We start from the raw sequence: 26,889 nt of genomic DNA, 5'->3' as shown, positions 1-26,889 counted from the left end.
AGGTTTAGGCACCACTAGAGGGAGGTTACGGTTAGGCTGCGGGAAGGTAGGGGTAGGGGAGAGTGGGGAACGTACTTACCTCGCCCCTGTCGGGATTTCACAGACCGGGATTCCTTTGTCTGTATTGTCTGCAGGTATCCCGTCCGGTGGTCAATCGTACTGAGCCCCTGTATAGTTATCACTGCCCTAATGACTGTATATTGCAGATTACAATGTATAAGATAAGGAAAGCTGTCACAATCTACAACTCAAACTTTTTATATTTAATTTTTTACTCACTGCAAACCTTTCATTAGTTGCCACATTTCAATTAGATTGTAAGTTCTTGTGACAAGGAAATGTGTGCATTGCTGAATTTAATACTGACAATAACACAAACTGTGTCTACCGAGCATGTTCATGTGTCGGTGGAAGACATAACAATAGACTGAAGATGTTCAGTGACCCTAACGAGATGTCTGTGGCATTTTCCATTGTCTGCTAATAAAGACTAAAGAAACGAAACTGCCTGGTTATGTCTCTGCACCCATCATTCTCCTATGGAGATAAACCACAAGAACTGACAACTTACAGATTCTGGCTGCTTGAATCAGAGGCCGCTACACACAGATAGACCATTTCCTGGAAGAGAATAAACAGACGTAAGTAAATATCCCAGCACTGGTGACAGCAGACCTCCGGAAATAGAAAATAATTAATATAACTGCAAGTAGTTTCAATCATTAACCCGCATTCACCATTTCTAATAGGTTTATCATGAATGTATAACAACTACCTGGACACAAATACGTTCCTGACAACTCCAGTGGTAGAAATTCTTGCATGATGCACAGTACCACTTCTCATGGTAATACTGGCATTTTGTACAGTACAACATCTCTAATAAATCTGTCCTGCTGCATAGTATCATTTTTCCCCCTAATACTGGCCTGTTGCCCATACCACTTATTTTCCTAATACTGGCCTGTTGCACAGTACCACTTCTCTAATAATGCTGGCCGGCTGCACAGTACCACTTTTTTGCTAATACTGGCCTACTGCACACTGCGAGTCATTCAGGTGGAGGCAAACAGCGACTGTGCAGCAGCAGCGGCGCAGCTATGTGGACTTACACACACCGACGGAAGCGACCACAATGTGACTGACAGTGGCAGGCGTTCGCGGGGCAACGACACAGTATGGGGGGGGGGGGGGGCAGGGCGAGCCGAACGGGGTCTGGCCTGGTCCATTTTCACATGCAGTAACTCCGATAAAAACAATGGCCTGACAGCACAGTCTGGCTGCGCTGCCAGGGGTCAACCTTAGTTCCGATGCATCCGCAATCTAACTGTGGACGCATCAGGGGGCGGCCTCACCTTGCCCAGTGCTGGGCGGCCCCCAGCATGTGAGGAGATGAACGCAGATGTGGCTGCGTATGCAGCGATCTGCATTCATCTCTGAATAAGATCCATAGGGGGTCATTCCGAGTTGATCGCTAGCTGCCGTTGTTCGCAGCGCAGCGATCAGGCTAAAAATGGGCATTTCTGCGCATGCATATGGGCCGCAATGCGCACGCGCGTCGTACGGGTACAAAGCCCGTTGTGGTTGTGCACAGGTTGTAGCGAAGTTTCCAGTCGCACTGACGGACGCAAGAAGATTGACAGGAAGGGGGCGTTTCTGGGTGTCAACTGACCGTTTTCAGGGAGTGTTTGCAAAAACGCAGGCGTGTCTGGGCGGGTGTATGACATCAAATCCGGACACAAATAGGCTGAAGTGATTGCAAGCGCTGAGTAGGTTCTGAGCTACTCTGAAACTCAGGGGTGGGCAACATGCGCCCCGCGGGCCGGATGCGGCACGCGAACCGATCCTGCCTGGCCCGCTGTCTCCCATCAGTGTGCAATGACAAGCGGCTCATTGCGCTACACTGCTGCCAGCCGCGGCAAAGTTGAGGAAATGCCGGTCACGTCACAGGATCTATTTCCTCTGTGATGTCATGCGCTGGGCGGCACGGGGGGCGGAGCCACAGTAGGAGCGGCGAGCGGCGGGCAGCAGCAATGACTCCCGGGGAGCGGACAGCAGCAATGACTCCGGGGAGCGAACAGCAGCAGTGACTACGGGCAGCAGCAGCGACTCCATGAAGCACGGGCAGCGGGGATCAGGCAGCGGATCATCTTCCACTGTGAAAAAAAGGTAATCCCCCTGCCCAGCCAGTACCTGAAATGGATCTGTACTTACCTGTAATATGGGTTCAGGGGAGGGGGGGAGGGGAGATAACAACTGCTATATAGGTGGGGGGAAAGAGGGGTAGGGACTGCTATATAGATTCAGGGGAGAGGGGAGGACTGCTATATAGGTTCAGGGAAGGGGGGTAGGGACTGCTATATAGGTGGGGGGAAAGGGGGGTAGGGACCAGGGAAGTGCAGTCAGGGGAGGCAGTGCCTCCCCTGTCATTAATGATTAAGATAATACAAAGAAGATGCATATGACACAGATTCTGTGTCATATGTATCCTCTTAATATTATTCTTAGCATTGCTCCTCTCTTTATGTGTTTGGGAGGCACCGATCGTGGTGCCTCCCGTTGTCACTGGGGAAAGGTATGGGAGCGGGGAGCGGGGGGCGGGCACGGGCGGGGCCTAGCCATGGGCAGTAAAAGCCCATTGAAAATATATGGGAAAGCGGCACCATTAGAGGTGCCGCTTTCATACAGGGACGTGCTTTCAACCTATGAAAGCACGTCCCTGTCAGTGAGGTCACAGTGATTGGCCAGCGGATCCGTCACTGGATCCGCTGTCAATCACTGTGTGGGCGACGCTGGCGGAGGAGGTGCGGGCGGCTGCATGCGGCCGGCGGGATGCGGCGGTGGTGCGGGCGGCGGCGGTGCGGGCGGCGGAAGTTTACCTTTAGCCTGCAGAGTTTGGCAGCGGAGCGGTACCAGTTTAAAAAATGGCGCCTTAGCGTCATTTTTTAAATTCAAGATGGCCGCCGCGAGCCAATCACGGCTCGCCGCGTCATCGCCCCGCCCCCTCCGGCTGACTTATATAAGTCAGCGCAAGGCAGAGGAGCGTCAGTCGACGGCGGAGGAGGAGCTGTGAAGAGCTCCTGAAGAAAGAAGACGCCGGAAGTCCTGGATGGGCGGCGGCTATGCAAAAGAGCTTAGCAGCCGCCGCCCACCAGGTGAAGACGATGGAAGCCCTTGGGAAGGCGACGGCCATGCAAAAGAGCTTATAGGCCGCCGCCTCCCAGGTGAAGACGTCGGAAGCCCTGGGGAGGCGGCGCCCCCCCAGGTGAAGACGCAGGAAGCCCTGGGAAGGCGGCGGCCACGCAAAAGAGCTTATAGGCCGCCGCCCCCAGGTGAAGATCCAGTTTAATAAACCTTATTTTTAAGACCGTGTGGTGTTTTATTTTAATATTTTCTTTACAGGTGGACTACAGGTGCCAGCGGGCCCTTTATGTCCGGGCATGCTGGCACTTGTGGTTCTCCAAGTGGCAGCATGCTGGGGCAGGATTGCTGGGATCTGTAGGCCACCTGTAAAGAACAATATTAACATACAATGAACCCCGCACCCACCGCCACCAGGGGTGCGGGGCATAGCACTGGGCTATCAGCCCAGTGCTGGATATTGCTCGGGAGGGGGGACCCCATTTTTATTTTTTGGGGTTCCCACTTTCCGAGGAATTCCAACCCTAGGATGACTGGCTGGGGGGATGATTAATGTTATGGCGGGGGAACCCCACACTGAGTGTCTCTCCCCTGCTATGGCATTACTCCCCCTGGCTGGTTCTGCCTAGTGCTGGTTTTACTGATGATTTGGGGGACCACACTTTTTTTTTTCCAGGGGGGGGGGGAGGCGCTTGTTAGTCGCCATTGCCTCACCAACCAGTGACCTCACCGCACGTCACTGGTAAGGACTGCTATATAGATTCAGGGGAGGGGCGGGGGAAGGGACTGCTATATGGGTTCAGGGGAAGGGGGGTAGGGACTGCTATATAGGTTCAGGGAAGGGGGGTAGGGACTGCTATATAGGTTCAGGGAAGGGGGGTAGGGACTGCTATATAGGTTCAGGGGAAGGGGGTAGGGACTGCGGTGCATGCGCAGTTCAGACCCGATTTACAAGATATTTTGTGTGTGGCCCTCGACTATTCACTGGAAGTGTTAAGCGGCCCTCCAGCTGAAATAATTGCCCACCCCTGCTGAAACTGCACAAACTTTTTTTGCAGAGCTCGGCTGCACAGGCGTTCGCATTTCTGCTAAGCTAAAATACACTCCCCAGTGGGCGGCAGGATAGTGTTTGCACGGCTGCTAAAACTAGCTAGCGAGCGATCAAGTCGGAATGACCCCCATTGTCTCTTAATAATACTGGCTTGCTGCACAGTACCACTTCTTTTTCTAATACAGACTTGCTGCACAGTGCCACTTCTGTATTTAACACGCGTCTGCTGTGGCTCTCATGCAGTATATAAATAAATGGTTGTAGTTGTTTTGTGCTTTCCTTCATTCTGTAAACCCCATATGTACTATATGACTAATAGGAAGTATTTATTATCTGTTATCTACAAGGTTACATAGAGAAAGTCCCCTGTGTGTAGGAAGGAAATCTTCCCATTCTCACATCTTATCTCAAATCCCCACTATGGAAAGATACAGTGAATGAATGGTTTAAAGAAGTGGTTCACAAACTCTGTCCTCAAGGCACCCCAACAGTCCAGGTTTTAAGGATATCCATGGCTGAGCACAGATGCTTAAATCAAAATGACTGAGGTACTAATTAATTCACCTTTGCTCAACCATGGTTATCCTTAAAACTTGGCCCCTTGGAGTGCCTTGAGGGCCGTGTTTGGGAACCAGTGGTTTAAACTATGTAAATGTATTGGACAGCACAAATACCTTTACTGGCTCCTTTCTTCCAGCCAGTGTTGTTTGTAGACACCTCTAAGACAAGACATGAATACATAAGGCGAAATTCAATTAGCCGCACCATTTAATCCCCGGGGTAATTCAATTATCTCTGTTAGCCGGCACTAGCAGGGATTTTGTTTCACCTGCCTGGAGAAACAAAATCCACAATGAGTGCTGTTTTTTCACAGATGAGTTCTCGAAAACACATGGATCCGGGAGTTTATCCCGGATCCTGTGTTTTTGCACTATAGTGGATACATTTAAAAAAATGTGCATTAATGAAATTGCGTGATAAAAACATTGGCAAAAAATTGCAATACAGCCAGTTTTTTCCAGCCTTAGCGTGACAAACATATCCCAGATTCTTTTAAAAGAGACAAAGGGGCCCATTTATCAAGGATCACATACTGAATGCGATCTGGGCGGGATCTTACCGCCCAGGATCACATTGCAATATGCAATCCCTTCGGGTGAATGTATCACCCGACACCTGCAGGGACAGGTGCTCCGAAGGAAGCCAATCTCTGCAATGTACTCTGCGGGCGGGCGGGGATCCTGAGACTTTCCGGCAAAGGGTTCCTTGGGGAACCCAGCTGGAAATTCTTCCTGCGATCTGTAGCCCCCCATTAAAAGATTGCGGTAGCTACGGGGAACAATATTGGGAATGCTCTATGGGGATGCGGCTGTGGGCGGAAATAAAGAGATCGCATACATTGCAGAGATCCCTAAAAATTGCGGCTAACCCCCAAAAATGGGTTCAGGAGAGCCCTAATATTTGCAGCTAACCCCCAAAATAGGTGTTTTGGGGGACATAGCCGCAAATATTATTTGATAAATGGGCCGCTTATGCGTTCTGTGGGAGTCTGCAGACCCATGTTAAAGAAAGGGCAAATTCCTCACATAGGGGGTCATTCCGAGTTGATCGCTAGTTAAAAATGTTCGCAGCGATTAAGTGAAAAAGTGGCACTTCTGCGCATGCGTATGCGGCGCAATGCACACGCGCAACGTACTTTCACAATAGCCGATGTAGTTTTACACAAGATCTAGCGAGGCTTTTTATTCGCAATGTCCGCCGCAGAGTGATTGATATGAAGTGGGCGTTTCTGGGTGTCAACTGACCGTTTTTAGGGAGTGTTCAGAAAAACGCAGGCGTGCCAGGAAAAATGCAGGCGTGGCTGAGAGAACGCAGGGCGTGTTTGTGACGTCAAATCCGGAACTGAACAGTCTGAAGTGATCGCAAGCGCTGAGTAGGTCTGGAGCTACTCTGAAACTGCACAATTTTTTTTGTAGCCGCTGTGCGATCCTTTCGTTCGCAGTTCTGCTAAGCTAAAATACACTCTCAGAGGGCGGCGGCATAGCGTTTGCACGAGCTATCAACTCGGAATGACCCCCATAATCCTGCACACACAGCACAACAGGTGGATCACATGGGTGTGACTGATTAGCTAGTGAGTGCTTGAGGAGAAGGTAGGGCCGGCCTGCCCATTTGGTACTTCTAGTGCAGATGGGCTGGTGGTCCGGTCCGGTCAACAGAGACGGAACGGCCGCTCGCAGCGCAGCCTCCGGCTCTCTGGTTTGTCCCTCGCTGCCACCCATAATGCTCTTAATGCCCGTTGCTAAGCAATATGGGGGCATGCCGCGAGTCCACACCCTCCTGACTCGCGGCACCCCCCATGAGCAGTGTCCGCGCGCCTCATTCAAGTCTCGCGCACCCCCTTTCACATGCACGTGTGCACGGATGCCAGAGCTTAAAAGTGGCCCAAGTCCGTCCCTGGGAGGAGGTATAAGTTATATTCTTGTCTTTGGTTCAGGGTGACCAATGCTGGACTTGCTGGGTGACCAGTGTATAGCTAGAAGCAGGGTCGTGGGACACTGTGAATACTTTATGGATGTGATTACTGGAACCGCACTTAATGCTGTCTACAGGGCCATCCTGATACTATCCTGAATAAAGTACAGCAAGCTGGTTCAGCAAGGTGTGTGGACATTCAATCACTACTGTGTTTGCCACAAGATATACAAGCTGGATTTGCGTAGAGGCCACGTTCACCGTGCATTAGAGTGGCACTGGTGGCAGACTGCTCACTCATCGTAACATGCTCTCTTTTACAATAGCAGTGGCAAACGCAGGATTTGCATGTTTTTTTTCCCCAGAACTGGGTGGAGCCAAGCACGGGGGTGGGGACTGAGGTGACCCAGTATATGCTGGGTCCGTAAAACTAGTGTGTGTGTGTGTGTGTGTGTGTGTGTGTGTGTGTGTGTGTGTGTATATTAGTGATGTGCACCGGAAATTTTTCGGGTTTTGGGTTCGGTTCCGCGGCCGTGTTTTGGATTCGGACGCGTTTTGGCAAAACCTCACCGAAATTTTTTTGTCGGATTCGGGTGTGTTTTGGATTTGGGTGTTTTTTTTTCAAAAAACCCTGAAAAACAGCTTAAATCATAGAATTTGGGGGTCATTTTGATCCCATAGTATTATTAACCTCAATATCCATAATTTCCACTCATTTCCAGTCTATTCTGAACACCTCATACCTCACAATATTATTTTTAGTCCTAAAATTTGCACCGAGGTCGCTGGATGGCTAAGCTAAGCGACACAAGTGGCCGACACAAACACCTGGCCCATCTAGGAGTGGCACTGCAGTGTCAGGCAGGATGGCACTTCAAAAAAATAGTCCCCAAACAGCATGATGCAAAGAAAAACAGAGGCGCAATGAGGTAGCTGTGTGACTAAACTAAGCGACCCAAGTGGCCGACACAAACACCTGGCCCATCTAGGAGTGGCACTGCAGTGTCAGACAGGATGGCACTTGAAAAAAATACTCCCCAAACAGCACATGATGCAAAGAAAAAAAGAGGCGCACCAAGGTCGCTGTGTGACTAAGCTAAGTGACACAAGTGGCCGACACAAACACCTGGCCCATCTAGGAGTGGCACTGCAGTGTCACGCAGGATGGCCCTTCAAAAAAAATACTCCCCAAACAGCACATGATGCAAAGAAAAAAAGAGGCGCAATGAGGTAGCTGTGTGACTAAGCTTAGCGACCCTAGTGGCCGACACAAACACCTGGCCCATCTAGGAGTGGCACTGCAGTGTCACGCAGGATGGCCCTTCAAAAAAATACTCTCCAAACAGCACATGACGCAAAGAAAAAAAGAGGCGCAATGAGGTAGCTGTGTGACTAAGATAAGCGACCCAAGTGGCCGACACAAACACCTGGCCCATCTAGGAGTGGCACTGCAGTGTCAGACAGGATGGCACTTCAAAAAAATTGTCCCCAAACAGCACATGATGCAAAGAAAAATGAAAGAAAAAAGAGGTGCAAGATGGAATTGTCCTTGGGCCCTCCCACCCACCCTTATGTTGTATAAACAGGACATGCACACTTTAACGAACCCATCATTTCAGCGACAGGGTCTGCCACACGACTGTGACTGAAATGACTGGTTGGTTTGGGCCCCCACCAAAAAAGAAGCAATCAATCTCTCCTTGCACAAACTGGCTCTACAGAGGCAAGATGTCCACCTCATCATCATCGTCCGATTCATCACCCCTTTCACTGTGTACATCCCCCTCCTCACAGATTATTAATTCATCCCCACTGAAATCCACCATCTCAGGTCCCCGTGCACTTTCTGGAGGCAATTGCTGCTGGTGAATGTCTCCACGGAGGAATTGATTATAATTCATTTTAATGAACATCATCTTCTCCACATTTTCTGGAAGTAACCTCGTACGCCGATTGCTGACAAGGTGAGCGGCGGCACTAAACACTCTTTCGGTGTACACACTGGAGGGAGGGCAACTTAGGTAGAATAAAGCCAGTTTCTGCAAGGGCCTCCAAATTGCCTCTTTTTCCTGCCAGTATACGTACGGACTGTCTGACGTGCCTACTTGGATGCGGTCACTCATATAATCCTCCACCATTCTTTCAATGGTGAGAGAATCATATGCAGTGACAGTAGACGACATGTCAGTAATCGTTGGCAGGTCCTTCAGTCCGGACCAGATGTCAGCACTCGCTCCAGACTGCCCTGCATCACCGCCAGCGGGTGGGCTCGGAATTCTGAGCCTTTTCCTCACACCCCCAGTTGCGGGAGAATGTGAAGGAGGAGCTGTTGACGGGTCACGTTCCGCTTGACTTGACAATTTTCTCACCAGCAGGTCTTTGAACCCCTGCAGACTTGTGTCTGCCGGAAAGAGAGATACAACGTAGGTTTTAAATCTAGGATCGAGCACGGTGGCCAAAATGTAGTGCTCTGATTTCAAAAGATTGACCACCCGTGAATCCTGGTTAAGCGAATGAAGGGCTCCATCCACAAGTCACACATGCCTAGCGGAATCGCTCTGTTTTAGCTCCTCCTTCAATGTCTCCAGCTTCTTCTGCAAAAGCCTGATGAGGGGAATGACCTGACTCAGGCTGGCAGTGTCTGAACTGACTTCACGTGTGGCAAGTTCAAAGGGTTGCAGAACCTTGCACAACGTTGAAATCATTCTCCACTGCGCTTGAGACAGGTGCATTCCACCTCCTTTGCCTATATCGTGGCCAGATGTATAGGCTTGAATGGCCTTTTGCTGCTCCTCCATCCTCTGAAGCATATAGAGCAGGCTTTTTCAACCAGTCTGCCGTGGCACACTAGTGTGCCGCGACCAGTTGCTAGGTGTGCCGCGGGAACTGTTGGCCCCGGGTTCTTCTTAGAGGATCAGTCGTGCTCCGGCCGTGACCTATGCCTTGAAAACAATGTGATATCATAGGTCACAGCCGCCGCGTCTCACCACCCAGCCAGCCCACCCGCCTGCATACACATCTTCCAGTTCCTTCCTGCATACACAACTTTCCTTGCCCACCCACATCCACACCTGCCCCGACCGCCCGCTGCTCAGTATTTGCAGCAATCCACTATGAACAACCCCCACCACTGAGGGACAGGAAGGAGGACAGCTGACTGGTAGGGGCTAATATTTGTTATTTTAGTTCTCCTGTGGGGAACAATAGGATTTATGTGGGGAGAATAAGGATTTATGGGGGGAACAATGTGAATAATTCATGTGTGCAGCAATAGGATTTATGTGGAGAGAAATGTGATTGTTTTTTTCTGTGTAGGTCAATGTATGTGTGGATTTTTTTTTTTTTACTGTGCGGGCCAATGTGTGTGTTTTTGTTTTTTTCTGTGGGGAACTGATGGTGTGCCTTGGCAATTTTAAAATATTGTTTGGTGTGCCGCAAGTAAAAAAAGGTTGAAAATCACTGATATAGAGGGTTGAATTCCACCTCGTTACCACCTCCTGCTTCAGATGATGGCAGGGCAGGTTCAGGTGTGTTTGGTGGTGCTCCAGTCTTCTGTACGCGGTGCCTGAACGCCGAAAGTGGCCCGCAATTCTTCGGGCCACCGACAGCATCTCTTGCACGCCCCTGTCGTTTTTTAAATAATTCTGCACCACCAAATTCAAGGTATGTGCAAAACATGGGACGTGCTGGAATTTGCCCAGATGTAATGCATGCACAATATTGCTGGCGTTGTCCGATGTCACAAATCCCCAGGAGAGTCCAATTGGGGTAAGCCATTCTGCGATGATCTTCCTCAGTTGCCGTAAGAGGTTTTCAGCTGTGTGCGTATTCTGGAAAGCGGTGATACAAAGCGTAGCCTGCCTAGGAACGAGTTGGCGTTTGTGAGATGCTGCTACTGGTGCCGCCGCTGCTGTTCTTGCAGCGGGAGGCAATACATCTACCCAGTGGGCTGTCACAGTCATATAGTCCTGAGTCTGCCCTGCTCCACTTGTCCACATGTCCGTGGTTAAGTGGACATTGGGTACAACTGCATTTTTTAGGACACTGGTGACTCTTTTTCTGAGGTCTGTGTACATTTTCGGTATCGCCTGCCTAGAGAAATGGAACCTAGATGGTATTTGGTACCGGGGACACAGTACCTCAATCAAGTCTATAGTTGGCTCTGAAGTAACGATGGATACCGGAACCACGTTTCTCACCGCCCAGGCTGCCAAGGCCTCAGTTATCCGCTTTGCAGCAGGATGACTGCTGTGATATTTCATCTTCCTCGCAAAGGACTGTTGGACAGTCAATTGCTTACTGGAAGTAGTACAAGTGGTCTTCCGACTTCCCCTCTGGGATGCCGATCGACTGCCAGCAGCAACAACAGCAGCGCCAGCAGCAGTAGGCGTTACACTCAAGGATGCATCGGAGGAATCCCAGGCAGGAGAGGACTCGTCAGACTTGCCAGTGACATGGCCTGCAGGACTATTGGCTTTCCTGGGTAAGGAGGAAATTGACACTGAGGGAGTTGGTGGTGTGGTTTGCGGGAGCTTGGTTACAAGAGGAAGGGATTTAGTGGTCAGTGGACTGCTTCCGCTGTCGCCCAAAGTTTTTGAACTTGTCACTGACTTATGATGAATGCGCTGCAGGTGACGTATAAGTGAGGATGTTCCGAGGTGGTTAACGTCCTTACCCCTACTTATTACAGCTTGACAAAGGCAACACACGGCTTGACACCTGTTGTCCGCATTTGTGTTGAAATAATTCCACACCGAAGAGCTGATTTTTTTTGTATTTTGACCAGGCATGTCAATGGCCATATTCGTCCCACGGACAACAGGTGTCTCCCCGGGTGCCTGACTTAAACAAACCACCTCACCATCAGAATCCTCCTTGTCAATTTCCTCCCCAGCGCCAGCAACACCCATATCCTCATCCTGGTGTACTTCAACACTGACATCTTCAATTTGACTATCAGGAACTAGACTGCGGGTGCTCCTTCCAGCACTTGCAGGGGGCGTGCAAATGGTGGAAGGCGCAAGCTCTTCCCGTCCAGTGTTGGGAAGGTCAGGCATCGCAACCGACACAATTGGACTCTCCTTGGGGATTTGTGATTTAGAAGAACGCACAGTTCTTTGCTGTGCTTTTGCCAGCTTAAGTCTTTTCTTTTTTCTAGCGAGAGGATGAGTGCTTCCATCCTCATGTGAAGCTGAACCACTAGCCATGAACATAGGCCAGGGCCTCAGCCGTTCCTTGCCACTCCGTGTCGTAAATGGCATATTGGCAGGTTTACGCTTCTCCTCAGACGCTTTTAATTTTGATTTTTGGGTCATTTTACTGATCTTTTGTGTTTTGGATTTTACATGGTCTGTACTATGACATTGGGCATCGGCCTTGGCAGACGACGTTGATGGCATTTCATCGTCTCGGCCATGACTAGTGGCAGCAGCTTCAGCACAAGGTGGAAGTGGATCTTGATCTTTCCCTATTTTTTTAACCTCCACATTTTTGTTCTCCATATTTTAATGCGCACAACTAAAAGGCACCACAGGTATACAATGTAGATGGATGGATAGTATACTTTATGGATGACGAGTGACGACACAGAGGTAGGTACAGCAGTGGCCTACCGTACTGCTATATACAGTATAATGGACCTGGTGGACACTGTCAGCAGACTGCGTTTATAGTATAAAAAAAAAAGACACCACAGGTATACAATGTAGATGGATGGATAGTATACTTATGGACGACGAGTGACGACACAGAGGTAGGTACAGCAGTGGCCTACCGTACTGCTATATACATTATAATGGACCTGGTGGACACTGTCAGCAGACTGCGTTTATAGTATAAAAAAAAAAAGACACCACAGGTATACAATGTAGATGGATGGATAGTATACTTATGGACGATGAGTGACGACACAGAGGTAGGTACAGCAGTGGCCTACCGTACTGCTATATACAGTATAATGGACCTGGTGGACACTGTCAGCAGACTGCGTTTATAGTATAAAGAAAAAAAGACACCACAGGTATACAATGTAGATGGATGGATAGTATACTTATGGACGACGAGTGACGACACAGAGGTAGGTACAGCAGTGGCCTACCGTACTGCTATATACAGTATAATGGACCTGGTGGACACTGTCAGCAGACTGCGTTTATAGTATAAAAAAAAAAGACACCACAGGTATACAATGTAGATGGATGGATAGTATACTTATGGACGACGAGTGACGACACAGAGGTAGGTACAGCAGTGGCCTACCGTACTGCTATATACAGTATAATGGACCTGGTGGACACTGTCAGCAGACTGCGTTTATAGTACAAAAAAAAAAGACACCACAGGTATACAATGTAGATGGATGGATAGTATACTTATGGACGACGAGTGACGACACAGAGGTAGGTACAGCAGTGGCCTACCGTACTGCTATATACAGTATAATGGACCTGGTGGACACTGTCAGCAGACTGCGTTTATAGTATAAAAAAAAAAGACACCACAGGTATACAATGTAGATGGATGGATAGTATACTTATGGACGACGAGTGACGACACAGAGGTAGGTACAGCAGTGGCCTACCGTACTGCTATATACAGTATAATGGACCTGGTGGACACTGTCAGCAGACTGCGTTTATAGTATAAAGAAAAAAAGACACCACAGGTATACAATGTAGATGGATGGATAGTATACTTATGGACGACGAGTGACGACACAGAGGTAGGTACAGCAGTGGCCTACCATACTGCTATATACAGTATAATGGACCTGGTGGACACTGTCAGCAGACTGCGTTTATAGTATAAAAATAAAAGACACCACAGGTATACAATGTAGATGGATAGATAGTATACTTATGGACGACGAGTGACGACACAGAGGTAGGTACAGCAGTAGCCTACCGTACTGCTATATACAGTATAATGGACCTGGTGGACACTGTCAGCAGACTGCGTTTATAGTATAAAAAAAAAGACACCACAGGTATACAATGTAGATGGATGGATAGTATACTTATGGACGACGAGTGACGACACAGAGGTAGGTACAGCAGTGGCCTACCGTACTGCTATATACAATATAATGGACCTGGTGGACACTGTCAGCAGACTGCGTTTATAGTATAAAAAAAAAAGACACCACAGGAGTGTTTTTCAGGCAGACAAACGTATACTGGTGGTCACTGTCAGCAAAACTGTGCACTGTACTCCTGCTATAGCTGCTCCCCAGTCCCCACAATTAAGCAGTGTGAGCACTCAGCACAGATATATCATGCAGCACACTGAGCACAGATATGGTATGGAGCGTTTTTTTCAGGCAGAGAACGGATAAAAAACTGGTGGTCACTATTAGCAAAACTCTGCACTGTACTCCTCCTAACAGCTGCTCCCCAATCCTCCCCACAATAAGCTAAGCAATCAGATCAACTGTGTAGTATATAACTATATAAACGGAGAGGACGCCAGCCACGTCCTCTCCCTATCAATCTCAATGCACGTGTGAAAATGGCGGCGACGCGCGGCTGCTTATATAGAATCCGAATCTCGCGAGAATCCGACAGCGGGATGATGACGTTCGGGCGCGCTCGGGTTAACCGAGCCATACGGGAGAATCCGAGTATGGCTCGGACCCGTCTAAAAAGGGTGAAGTTCGGGGGGGTTCGGTTTCTCGGTTCGGTTTCTCGGAAACCGAACCCGCTCATCACTAGTATATATATATATATATATATATGTATATATATGTATACCATATATACACCTATCTACCTCTCTCTCTCTCTCTATATATATATATATATATATATATATATACGTATACACATATACATATACACATAGAATATTAAACATGCATACATATATATATATATACATACAGTACATGTATATATACGCATGTATATATATCATATGTGTGTGTGTGTGTTTATATGTATATACATGTGTATATATGTATGAACATGGATATATATGTACTATAATTAAAATAAAGTAAACTTTTATTAAGCACTTATATGTGCCACCAGGAAGACAGTAGGCTGCAGAGGACGCTAGACAGCCATTAATAATACACATGCAGCAAAAATAAAAATATATTATTTTTTTTTGGTGTTGGGGGAGTTCTGGGTGCTCGGAAAAAACCCCTGCGTGCACCACTGAATAGTAATACGTAATACATTTACTCACAATTATATCTCTTTTATTGCACTTTACATGTGGCTGATTTGCACTTTATTTCTGAGTCTTTCATTGATGATGAAACTATAAAGATATTTGCTATAGCCCACAGTTTTGGAAACATTCCCACCACAATCCGCCTCTATTGGGTAATGTGTGAGTAACACTGCGTGTAGACCCCAGACTGTAGGGACTGCGTGTCAGTAGGGAGGGGGGGGGCAGGAAGCAGATTCAGAGGTAACATGTGCAGCTTATAAATAGCCCCGGGAAAGGTTCTCGATCCTCACCCACACACAGATACACACAACACAAACACCCATCTCTTCTTTATCAATGTCATTCCCCCCTAATTCGTGTCTCTTACATAAGCTGCCATGTGCTCTCAGCGAGCATCAATCACATTATAGCTAGGGAAACTGGAGGCTTAATGACCCTTGGCCACACAAAGCTTAATTGGCTGTAATTGTTCATTAATTAAATCAATGCACAAATTGTTACATTCGAGAACTTCTAATAACATTGACATATGTCATGACTTACCCATGAGCGAGTTTATGTTTCTGTGCGTCTTAAACTATTTGCCTTGGAGAGAGCAACTCGATAAACTACAAATTTGTACAACACTACAGAGGTTCCCAAATGCAGTCCAGGTTTTCAGTATATCTATGCTTGGCCACAGGTGACTTGACTAGTATCTCAATCAATTTGATTTAACCATCTGTGCTGAGTAATGGATATCTTTAAAACCTGGACCATTGAGGTACCTTGGGGACCTCTGCTATAGTACAATGCATGAAGCACCAAATACTCCCAATTATGGCCCTTATTCCGAGTTGATCGCTTGCTGGCTACTTTTAGCAGCCGTGCAAACGCATAGTCGCCGCCCACTGGTTAGTGTATTTTCGCTTTGCAGGAGTGCGAACGCCTGTGCAGCAGAGCGCCTGCAAACACATTTTGTGCAGAACAAGACCAGCCCTGTAGTCAGTAGCGGATCTTGCCACGGGCAAGCAGGACTTTTGCCCGGAGGGCGCCGCATCATGGCAAGATCCTCTACTGTTTGGCAGTGCCCCCCGCTGTGTCCCCCGCTGTGAAGGGTACTAGACGCTACCCGTCTAGTTTCCCTTCGTGGAGAGGACCTTTGCTGTGCGGTGCGCGATGACGTCATCGCGCACCCCACAGCATTGTGGGACTGGCACAGACGCTAGGGTTCATAATTGACCTCTAGTATCTATCTATGCTGTGCTATGGGAGAGACGTCATGACGTCTCTCCCATAGATCTGAGGAGAGGAGCGGCACCGGCGGAGGTCTGCAGCGGTCAGGAATCAGGAGCGGGGATAGTAAGTATTCATTTTCTCTAACGTCCTAGTGGATGCTGGGGACTTCGTAAGGACCATGGGGAATAGACGGGCTCCGCAGGAGACAGGGCACTTTAAGAAATAATTAGGACTACTGGTGTGCACTGGCTCCTCCCTCTATGTCCCTCCTCCAGACCTCAGTTAGAATCTGTGCCCGGTCAGAGCTGGGTGCACTTTAGTGGGCTCTCCTGAGCTTGCTAATAAGAAAGTATTTTGTTAGGATTTTTTATTTTCAGAGAGATCTGCTGGCAACAGACTCTCTGCTACGTGGGACTGAGGGGAGAGAAGCAGCCCTACTCACTAGAAGATAGGTCCTGCTTCTTAGGCTACTGGACACCATTAGCTCCAGAGGGATCATACACAGGATCGCACCCTTGGTCGTCCGATCCCGGAGCCGCGCCGCCGTCCCCCTCGCAGAGCCAGAAGACAGAAGCCGGCGTCAGAAGCAAGAAGACTTCGAAATCGGCGGCAGAAGACTCCAGTCTTCATATGAGGTAGTGCACAGCACTGCAGCTGTGCGCCATTGCTCCCACATTACACCCACACACTCCGGTCACTGTAGGGTGCAGGGCGCAGGGGGGAGGGGGGCGCCCTGGGCAGCAATTAGAGACCTCTTGGCAAAAGTGGGCATATATACAGTTGGGCAGTGCCGTTTCTAGCGGCGGGCGAGCCGTGCAACCGCACGGGGCGCCCGCCGCGGCACTTCGTGACTACTCCTCTCCTCCCTCTCTCTCCCCCCGAGCGCTCCTGCTCGGGGGGCGGGGCTTCGCGGAATGACGCGTTTGCGTCGTGACGTCACGACGCAAACGCGTCATTCCGCGAAGCCCCGCCCCCCGAGCAGGAGCGCTCGGGTGGAAGAGAGAGGGAGGAGAGGACTGGAGAAGATAACCATCGACGGAGGAGGCGGCCGGCGCGCGGGACCCGAAGAGCGGCAAGTTGTAAGTATTCTCTTTCTCTCTCTCTCTTTCTCTCTCCCTCCCCACTTGACACCTGCCGCACTGTGTAAAATGGGGATACCTGCCACACTGTGTAAAATAGGGATACCTGCCGCACTGTATAAAATGGGGATACCTGCCGCACTGTGTAAAATGGGGGCACCTGCCGCACTGTATAAAATGGGGATACCTTCCGCACTGTATAAAATGGGGATACCTACCGCACTGTGTAAAATGGGGATATCTACCGCACTGTGTAAAATGGGGATATCTACCACACTGTGTAAAATGGGGACACATGCCTGCGTACTGTGTAAAATGGGGATACCTGCCGCACTGTGTAAAATGGGGGCACGTGCCTGCGTACTGTGTAAAATGGGGGCACGTGCCTGCCGCACTTTGTTAAATGGGGACACCTGCCTGCCGCACTTTGTAAAATGGGGACACCTGCCTGCCGCACTTTGTTAAATGGGGACACCTGCCTGCCGCACTTTGTAAAATGGGGACACCTGCCTGCCGCACTTTGTAAATGGGGACACCTGCCTGCCGCGCTGTGTAATATGGGGACACTTGCCTGGTGTAATGTGTAAAAAGGGGACTTTTTTATTTTTATTTTTTCCCCCTGTGGTGGGTGTGATATCAGACGAGGCCACGCCCACTGAAATGAGACCACGCCCATTTTAATCAGGCCACACAGCCTTGTCGGGAGCGCGCTTTTTTTCTGGCTATATGGGGGGGGGGGGGGGCACGCAATTTTTTTTTATACCAATGGGGGGGCGTATTTTGAAATCTCGCACTGGGAGCCAAATTGTCTAGAAACGGCCCTGCAGTTGGGCACTGTATATATGCATGGGGCCCCACCATATTTTTTACACAGAAACGCGGGACAGAAGCCCGCCGCTGAGGGGGCGGGGCTTCTTCCTCAGCACTCACCAGCGCCATTTTCTCTCCACAGCTCCGCTGAGAGGAAGCTCCCCAGGCTCTCCCCTGCAGAATCACGGTAGAAGAGGGTAAAAAGAGAGGGGGGGGCACATAAATTTGGCGCAAAAACAATATATACAGCAGCTACTGGGTTAACACTAAGTTACTGTGTGGCTCCTGGGACATATAGCACTGGGGTATGTGCTGGCATACTCTCTCTCTGTCTCTCCAAAGGGCCTTGTAGGGGAACTGTCTTCAAAAAGAGCTTCCCCTGTGTGTGTGGTGTGTCGGTACGTTTGTGTCGGCATGTTTGACGAGGAAGGCTATGTGGAAACAGAACGGGAGCAAATGAATGTGGGGTCGCCGCCGACGGCGCCGACACCCGATTGGATGGATATGTGGAAGGTTTTAAATGATAATGTTACTTCCTTGCATAAAAGGTTGAATAAAGCTGAAGCCTTGGGACAGCCGGGGTCTCAGCCCATGCCTGATCCTATGTCGCAGAGGCCGTCAGGGTCTCAGAAGCGCCCACTATCCCAAATTGTTGACACAGATGTCGACACGGATTCTGACTCCAGTGTCGATGGCGATGATGCAAAGTTACAGCCTAAAATGGCTAAAGCCATCCGTTACATGATTTTAGCAATGAAAGATGTGTTGCACATCACAGAGGAAACCCCAGTCCCTGACAAGAGGGTTTATATGTTTGGGGAGAAAAAGCAAGAGGTGACCTTTCCCCCTTCACATGAGTTAAATGAGTTATGTGAAAAGTCTTGGGATTCTCCAGATAGAAAACTGCAGATTTCCAAACGGATGCTTATGGCGTATCCTTTCCCGCCAACGGACAGGTTACGCTGGGAATCTTCCCCTAGGGTAGACAAAGCTTTAACACGCTTATCCAAGAGGGTAGCCCTGCCGTCACAGGATACGGCCACCCTAAAAGATGCTGCGGATAGAAAACAGGAGGGTATCCTGAAGTCCATTTATACACATTCAGGTACCCTACTAAGGCCGGCAATTGCGTCGGCCTGGATGTGTAGTGCTGTAGCAGCATGGACAGATACCTTATCTGAGGAACTTGATACCTTAGACAAGGATACTATATTACTGACCCTGGGGCATATAAAAGCTGCTGTCCTATATATGAGAGATGCCCAAAGAGACATTAGCCTACTGGGCTCTAGAATAAATGCAATGTCGATTTCTGCCAGAAGGGTCCTGTGGACACGGCAATGGACAGGCGATGCCGACTCAAAAAAACACATGGAGGTGTTACCTTACAAGGGTGAGGAATTGTTTGGGGATGGTCTCTCGGACCTGGTCTCCACAGCTACTGCTGGAAAGTCACATTTTTTGCCATATATTCCCTCACAGCCCAAGAAAGCACCATATTACCAAATGCAGTCCTTTCGATCACAAAGAGGCAAGAAAGTACGAGGTGCAGGACACCCATAGAGTGGGAATGGAACCTGTGGCGGGCGTAGCTCGCTCCGCTGCCGGCATTCTGGCAGGCAGGATGCCGCTGTCTGGATCTTGACAGCCGGCATTATACCCGCCGGTAAATATTATGTAACCCGGGTGTGCAAGCGGCTGACGCGGCTCCTGTATTTGGCTTGCAGAATACCTGGATTGGCCCCTGGCAGCTTGGAAAGTCACCAGAGAGGACCCTTTATATGTATATAAATCTATTTTAATGATTTCCTTGTGACATGGTCATAACAGAAATGGTACTACGGCGGTACAAACACCACCGCAACACTTGTCATGTCGCTGGCAAGTCCTACCACCAGCTTGTGTCATTACTGCTGCATTTGGTGGTAACCCTTTGAATAGGGCGCATCGCCCCACAACTAATCGCTACCAGTACCATTATTTAGGCATCCCCACTTGTAAAGATGTAGGTGGTCATTCCGAGTTGGTCGCTAGCTGCATTCGTTCGCTCCGATGAGGCAAAAAAAATGGCACTTCTGCGCATGCGGCGCAATGTGCACACGAGACGTCCGATAACAACGAACGATGTAGTTTTACACAAGGTCTAGCAAAGCTTTTCAGTCGCACTGGTGGCCGCAGAGTGATTGACATGAAGTGGGCGTTTCTGGGTGTCAACTGACCGTTTTCAGGGAGTGTTCGAAAAAAACGCAGGCGTGCCAGGAAAAACGCAGGTGAGACTGGGAAAACGTAGGCGTGGCTGGGAGAACGCAGGGCGTGTTTGTGACGTCAAAACAGGAAATGAATAGTCTGAAGTCATCGCAAGCGCGTAGGTATTGAGCTACTCTAAAACTGCACAAAAAAACTTTGTAGCCGCTCTGCGATCCCTTCGTTCGCACTTCTGCTAAGCTAAAATACACTCCCCGGTGGGAGGCGGCATAGCGTTTGCATGGCTGCTAAAAACTGCTAGTGAGCGAACAACTCGGAATGACCACCGTAATTCAGTCAGGAGCCATTTGTGATATTGTGGGGACACAGGGGCTTGCCCTCTGGCACAGTGAGTTGTGATTTGGAGGTGCCATTTATCATTAGCTACAGGACAGGCAGTGTCTTGTGGTCTCATGGGGGGCACCTCCGAAGTGTTAGGACCCACGCAGCTGTTTCCTGATCATCTCCAGGAGGAGCAGAGACATCTGCAGAGGATGCAGAGTGTCATCCCCTAGACCATTGTCCTGTGGTCCCTGCCCTCAATCTCTGCCGGGTGTATTACTCAACCAACCACCCTTTTCCTGTTCCTCCTTCTCCGTGCCACACGCAGGAGACATGTCATATGTGGGACAGACGCCAAGCTGTGCGCGCATTATTTTTATCCCCCCAGCCTGCACTCTCCAGGACTAGATATAGCAGCGACTGCTCTCACCGCTTCAAGTATCTGGTGCCATTAGTACAAATATTTGCACTTTTATTTCTCTGACGTCCTAGTGGATGCTGGGTACTCCGTAAGGACCATGGGGAATAGACGGGCTCCGCAGGAGACTGGGCACTCTAAAGAAAAGATTAGGTACTATCTGGTGTGCACTGGCTCCTCCCTCTATGCCCCTCCTCCAGACCTCAGTTAGAATCTGTGCCCGGCCTGAGCTGGATGCACTTAGTGGGCTCTCCTGAGTTCACTAAAAAGAAAAGTATTTGTTAGGTTTTTTATTTTCAGTGAGATCTGCTGGCAACAGACTCACTGCTACGTGGGACTTAGGGGAGAGAAGCAAACCTACCTGCATGCAGCTAGCTTGTGCTTCTAGGCTACTGGACACCATTAGCTCCAGAGGGATCGAACACAGGGCCCGACCTCGATCGTCCGTTCCCGGAGCCGCGCCGCCGTCCCCCTTGCAGAGCCAGAAGACGGAAGAAACCGGAGGAAATCGGCGGCTGAAGACTTCGGTCTTCAATAAGGTAGCGCACAGCACTGCAGCTGTGCGCCACTGCTCCCACAGCACACCACGCGCTCCGGTCACTGGTGGGTGCAGGGCGCTGGGGGGGGGCACCCTGGGCTGCAATTAATATACCTTTTGGCAATAAAAAGCACATAATACAGTGTTTAACACTGTATATGTGCAGAAACCCCCGCCATTAACGATATAAAAAGCGGGAGAAGCCCGCTGTTGAAGAGGCGGGGCTATCTCCCTCAGCACAGCCAGCGCCATTTTCTCTTCACAGCTCCGCTGGAAGGACGCTCCCCAGGCTCTCCCCTGCAGTATACACTACAGAAAGGGTAAAAAAGAGAGGGGGGGCACATAAATTTAGGCGCAAATTGTGATATAAGCAGCTATAGGGGGAAAATTCACTTTGTGTATAGTGTCTATCCCTCTGTTATATAGCGCTCTGGCGTGTGCTGGCATACTCTCTCCCTGTCTCCCCAAAGGACTTTGTGGGGTCCTGTCCTCAGTCAGAGCATTCCCTGTGTGTGTGTGCGGTGTGTCGGTATGGCTGTGTCAACATGTTTGATGAGGACGCTTACGTGGAGGCGGAGCGGGTGCCGATAAGTGTGATGTCGTCCCCCTGCGGGGCCGACACCTGAGTGGATGGATATGTGGAAGGTATTAACCGACAGTGTCAACTCCTTGCATAAAAGGTTCGATGACGCAGCTTTGGGACAGCCGGCATCTCAGCCCGCGCCTGCCCAGGCATCTCAGAGGCCGTCAGGGGCTCAAAAACGCCCGCTACCTCAGATGGCAGACACAGATGTCGACACGGAGTCTGACTCCAGTGTCGACGAGGATGAGACAAATATACAATCCACTAGGGCCATCCGATGCATGATTACGGCAATGAAAAATGTGTTGCACATTTCTGACATTAACCCGGTTACCACAAAAAAGGGTATTATGTTTGGGGAGAAAAAGCAGCCAGTGACTTTTCCCCCATCTGATGAGTTAAATGAATTGTGTGAAGAAGCGTGGGGTTCCCCAGATAAGAAACTAGTAATTTCTAAGCGGTTACTAATGGCGTACCCTTTCCCGCCAACGGATAGGTTACGCTGGGTGACATCCCCTAAGGTGGACACGGCGCTCACACGCTTATCAAAAAAGGTGGCACTGCCGTCTCAGGATACGGCCGCCTTAAAGGAACCTGCAGATAGAAAGCAGGAGGCTATCCTGAAGTCTGTGTATACACACTCAGGTACTATACTGAGACCTGCTATTGCTTCAGCATGGATGTGTAGTGCTGCAGCAGCGTGGTCTGATTCCCTGTCTGATAACATTGATTCCCTTGACAGGGACACTATATTGCTAACCATAGAGCATATTAAAGACGTAGTCTTATATATGAGAGATGCACAGAGGGACATTTGCCAGCTGGCATCTAGAATTAATGCGATGTCCATTTCTGCCAGGAGAGTATTATGGACTCGGCAGTGGACAGGTGATGCTGATTCTAAAAGGCACATGGAAATTTTGCCTTATAAGGGTGAGGAATTGTTTGGGGACGGTCTTTCGGACCTCGTATCCACAGCAACAGCTGGGAAGTCGACTTTTTTACCTCAGGTTCCCTCACAGCCTAAGAAAGCACCGTATTATCAAGTACAGTCCTTTCGGCTTCAGAAAGGCAAGCGGGTTAGAGGCGCGTCCTTTCTGCCCAGAGGCAGGGGTAGAGGGAAAAAGCTGCACCATACAGCCAGTTCCCAAGAACAAAAATCCTCCCCTGCTTCCACTAAGTCTACCGCATGACGCTGGGGCTCCACATGTGGAGCCAGGTGCGGTGGGGGCCCGTCTCCGGAACTTCAGCGACCAGTGGGTTCGCTCACAGGTGGATCTCTGGGTTCTACAAGTGGTATCTCAGGGATACAAGCTGGAATTCGAGACATCTCCCCCTCGCTGTTACCTCAAATCAGCCTTGCCAGCTACTCCCCAGGACAGGGAGGTAGTACTGGCGGCAATTCACAAGCTGTACCTCCAGCAGGTGATAATCAAAGTTCCCCTCCTTCAACAGGGACGGGGTTACTATTCCAAAATGTTTGTGGTACCGAAACCAGACGGTTCGGTGAGACCCATTCTAAATTTGAAATCCTTGAACACTTATATAAGGAAATTCAAGTTCAAAATGGAATCGCTCAGTGCGGTTATTGCAAGCCTGGAAGAGGGGGATTACATGGTATCACTGGACATCAAGGATGCTTACCTACATGTCCCCATTTACCCACCTCACCAGGTGTACCTCCGTTTGTGGTACAGGACTGCCATTACCAATTCCAGACGTTGCCGTTTGGTCTGTCCACGGCACCGAAGGTATTTACCAAAGTAATGGCCGAAATGATGATACTCCTTCGAAAGAAGGGAGTTATAATTATCCCGTACTTGGACGATCTCCTTATAAAGGCGAGGTCCAGGGAGCAGTTGTTGGTCGGAGTAGCACTATCTCAGGAAGTGCTACAACAGCACGGCTGGATTCTGAATATCCCGAAGTCGCAGCTGGTTCCTACGACGCGTCTGCTGTTCCTGGGTATGATTCTGGACACAGAACAGAAGAAGGTGTTTCTCCCAGAGGAGAAGGCCAAGGAGTTGTCATCTCTGGTCAGAGACCTCCTAAAACCAAAACAATTCCATTCGGCAGGTTCCATGCACGGATCTTTCAGTGGGATCTGTTAGACAAGTGGTCCGGATCGCATCTTCAGATGCATCGGCTGATCACCCTGTCCCCGAGGGCCAGGGTGTCTCTGCTGTGGTGGCTGCAGAGTGCTCATCTTCTCGAGGGCCGCAGATTCGGCATACAGGACTGGATCCTGGTGACCACGGATGCAAGCCTCCGAGGTTGGGGGGCAGTCACTCAGGGAAGAAACTTCCAAGGACAATGGTCGAGTCAGGAAGCTTCCCTACACATAAATATTCTGGAACTAAGGGCCATTTACAATGCCCTAAGTCAGGCAAGACCCCTGCTTCAACACCAGCCGGTGCTGATTCAGTCAGACAACATCACGGCGGCCGCCCATGTAAACCGACAGGGCGGCACAAGAAGCAGGATGGCGATGGCAGAAGCCACAAGGATTCTCCGATGGGCGGAAAATCACGTGATAGCACTGTCAGCAGTGTTCATTCCGGGAGTGGACAACTGGGAAGCAGACTTGCTCAGCAGGCACGACCTCCACCCGGGAGAGTGGGGACTTCATCCAGAAGTCTTCCAGCTGATTGTAAATCATTGGGAAAGGCCACAGGTGGACATGATGGCGTCCCGCCTCAACAAAAAGCTAAAAAGATATTGCGCCAGGTCAAGGGACCCTCAGGCGATAGCTGTGGACGCTCTAGTGACACCGTGGGTGTACCAGTCGGTTTATGTGTTCCCTCCTCTTCCTCTCATACCAAAGGTACTGAGGATAATAAGAAAGAGAGGAGTAAGAACTATACTCATCGTTCCGGATTGGCCAAGAAGGACTTGGTACCCGGAACTACAAGAAATGATCTCAGAGGACCCTTGGCCTCTGCCGCTCCGACAGGACCTGCTACAGCAGGGGCCCTGTCTGTTCCAAGACTTACCGCGGCTGCGTTCGACGGCATGGCGGTTGAACGCCGGATCCTGATGGAAAAGGGCATTCCGGTTGAAGTCATTCCTACGCTGATAAAAGCTAGGAAGGATGTGACAGCAAAACATTATCACCGCATATGGCGAAAATATGTTGCTTGGTGTGAGGCTATGAAGGCCCCAACAGAAGAATTTCAGCTGGGTCGATTTCTGCACTTCCTACAGTCAGGAGTGACTATTGGTCTAAAATTGGGATCCATTAAAGTCCAGATTTCGGCCCTATCTATTTTCTTTCAAAAAGAACTGGCTTCACTGCCTGAAGTTCAGACGTTTGTTAAGGGAGTGCTGCATATTCAGCCCCCTTTTGTGCCTCCAGTGGCACCTTGGGATCTCAACGTTGTGTTGGATTTCCTAAAATCACATTGGTTTGAGCCACTTCAGACCGTGGAGTTGAAATATCTCACGTGGAAAGTGGCCATGCTTTTGGCCTTGGCTTCGGCTAGGCGTGTGTCAGAATTGGCGGCTTTGTCATGTTAGAGCCCCTATCTGATCTTCCATATGGACAGGGCAGAATTGAGGACTCGTCCCCAATTTCTCCCTAAGGTGGTATCAGCGTTTCATTTGAACCAACCTATTGTGGTGCCTGCGGCTACTCGGGACTTGGAGGCTTCCAAGCTGCTGGATGTAGTCCGGGCCCTGAAAATCTATGTTTCCAGGACGGCTAGAGTCAGAAAAACTGACTCGCTGTTTATCCTGCATGCACCCAACAAGCTGGGTGCTCCTGCTTCTAAGCAGACTATTGCTCGCTGGATCTGTTGCACGATTCAACTTGCACATTCTGCGGCTGGACTGCCGCATCCTAAATCAGTCAAAGCCCATTCCACGAGGAAGGTGGGCTCTTCTTGGGCGGCTGCCCGAGGGGTCTCGGCTTTACAACTTTGCCGAGCTGCTACCTGGTCGGGATCAAACACATTTGCAAAATTCTACAAGTTTGATACCCTGGCTGAGGAGGACCTTGAGTTTGCTCATTCGGTGCTGCAGAGTCATCCGCACTCTCCCGCCCGTTTGGGAGCTTTGGTATAATCCCCATGGTCCTTACGGAGTACCCAGCATCCACTAGGACGTCAGAGAAAATAAGATTTTACTCATCGGTAAATCTATTTCTCGTAGTCCGTAGTGGATGCTGGGAGCCCGTCCCAAGTGCGGAATTCTGCAATACTTGTATATAGTTATTGCTTAACTATAGGGTTTTTTGTTCTGAGCCATCAGTTTAATGAGGCTCAGTTGTTGTTCATACTGTTAACTGGGTATAATTATCACAAGTTGTACGGTGTGATTGGTGTGGCTGGTATGAGTCTTACCCTGGATTCCAAATCCTTTCTTAGTAATGTCAGCTCTTCCGGGCACAGTTTCCCTAACTGAGGTCTGGAGGAGGGGCATAGAGGGAGGAGCCAGTGCACACCAGATAGTACCTAATCTTTTCTTTAGAGTGCCCAGTCTCCTGCGTAGCCCGTCTATTCCCCATGGTCCTTACGGAGTACCCAGCATCCACTACGGACTACGAGAAATAGATTTACCGGTGAGTAAAATCTTATTTTTCAATTTTTTCTAGTTAATGAGCAAATAAAATTACTTGTCGGATATTCTTATATTGAAGCCCATGTATTAATGACAATAGTTATACATCTGACTGAAGTATGTATGTGTTATTAGGCCTGCCCAGCGTGTCGTCTGTCCCATCCCTTTGCTGGAAGCAGGCATGCTTTTAAATATGTGTGCAGAGAGTATGGTTTCCTTATTGCAATGGAAATATAGGACTTAAAGACTAATATATGTGACAATTGGCTTGTTGTCTACTAGGTAACAGGACTGCTGTTTATAAAAGCCTAGTCATGA

At 49.4% G+C, this 26,889-nt stretch overlaps 1 protein-coding gene across 1 annotated transcript in view; it reads right to left on the bottom strand.

Moving 5' to 3' along the window:
- The window catches only part of LOC134969617 (dual specificity protein phosphatase 22-A-like), a 110,229-nt gene that overhangs the window by 63,130 nt on the left and 20,210 nt on the right, over nucleotides 1-26,889 (bottom strand). The window contains exon 5 of the mRNA XM_063945687.1: nucleotides 572-621. Coding sequence (XP_063801757.1) covers nucleotides 572-621 — 50 coding nt within the window. The remainder of the gene's footprint in view (nucleotides 1-571; nucleotides 622-26,889) is intronic.

The sequence above is a fragment of the Pseudophryne corroboree genome, chromosome 11 (assembly GCF_028390025.1).
Source record: "Pseudophryne corroboree isolate aPseCor3 chromosome 11, aPseCor3.hap2, whole genome shotgun sequence".
Classification (NCBI taxonomy): domain Eukaryota; kingdom Metazoa; phylum Chordata; class Amphibia; order Anura; family Myobatrachidae; genus Pseudophryne; species Pseudophryne corroboree.
This window is presented reverse-complemented; position numbering and strand designations above follow the sequence as displayed.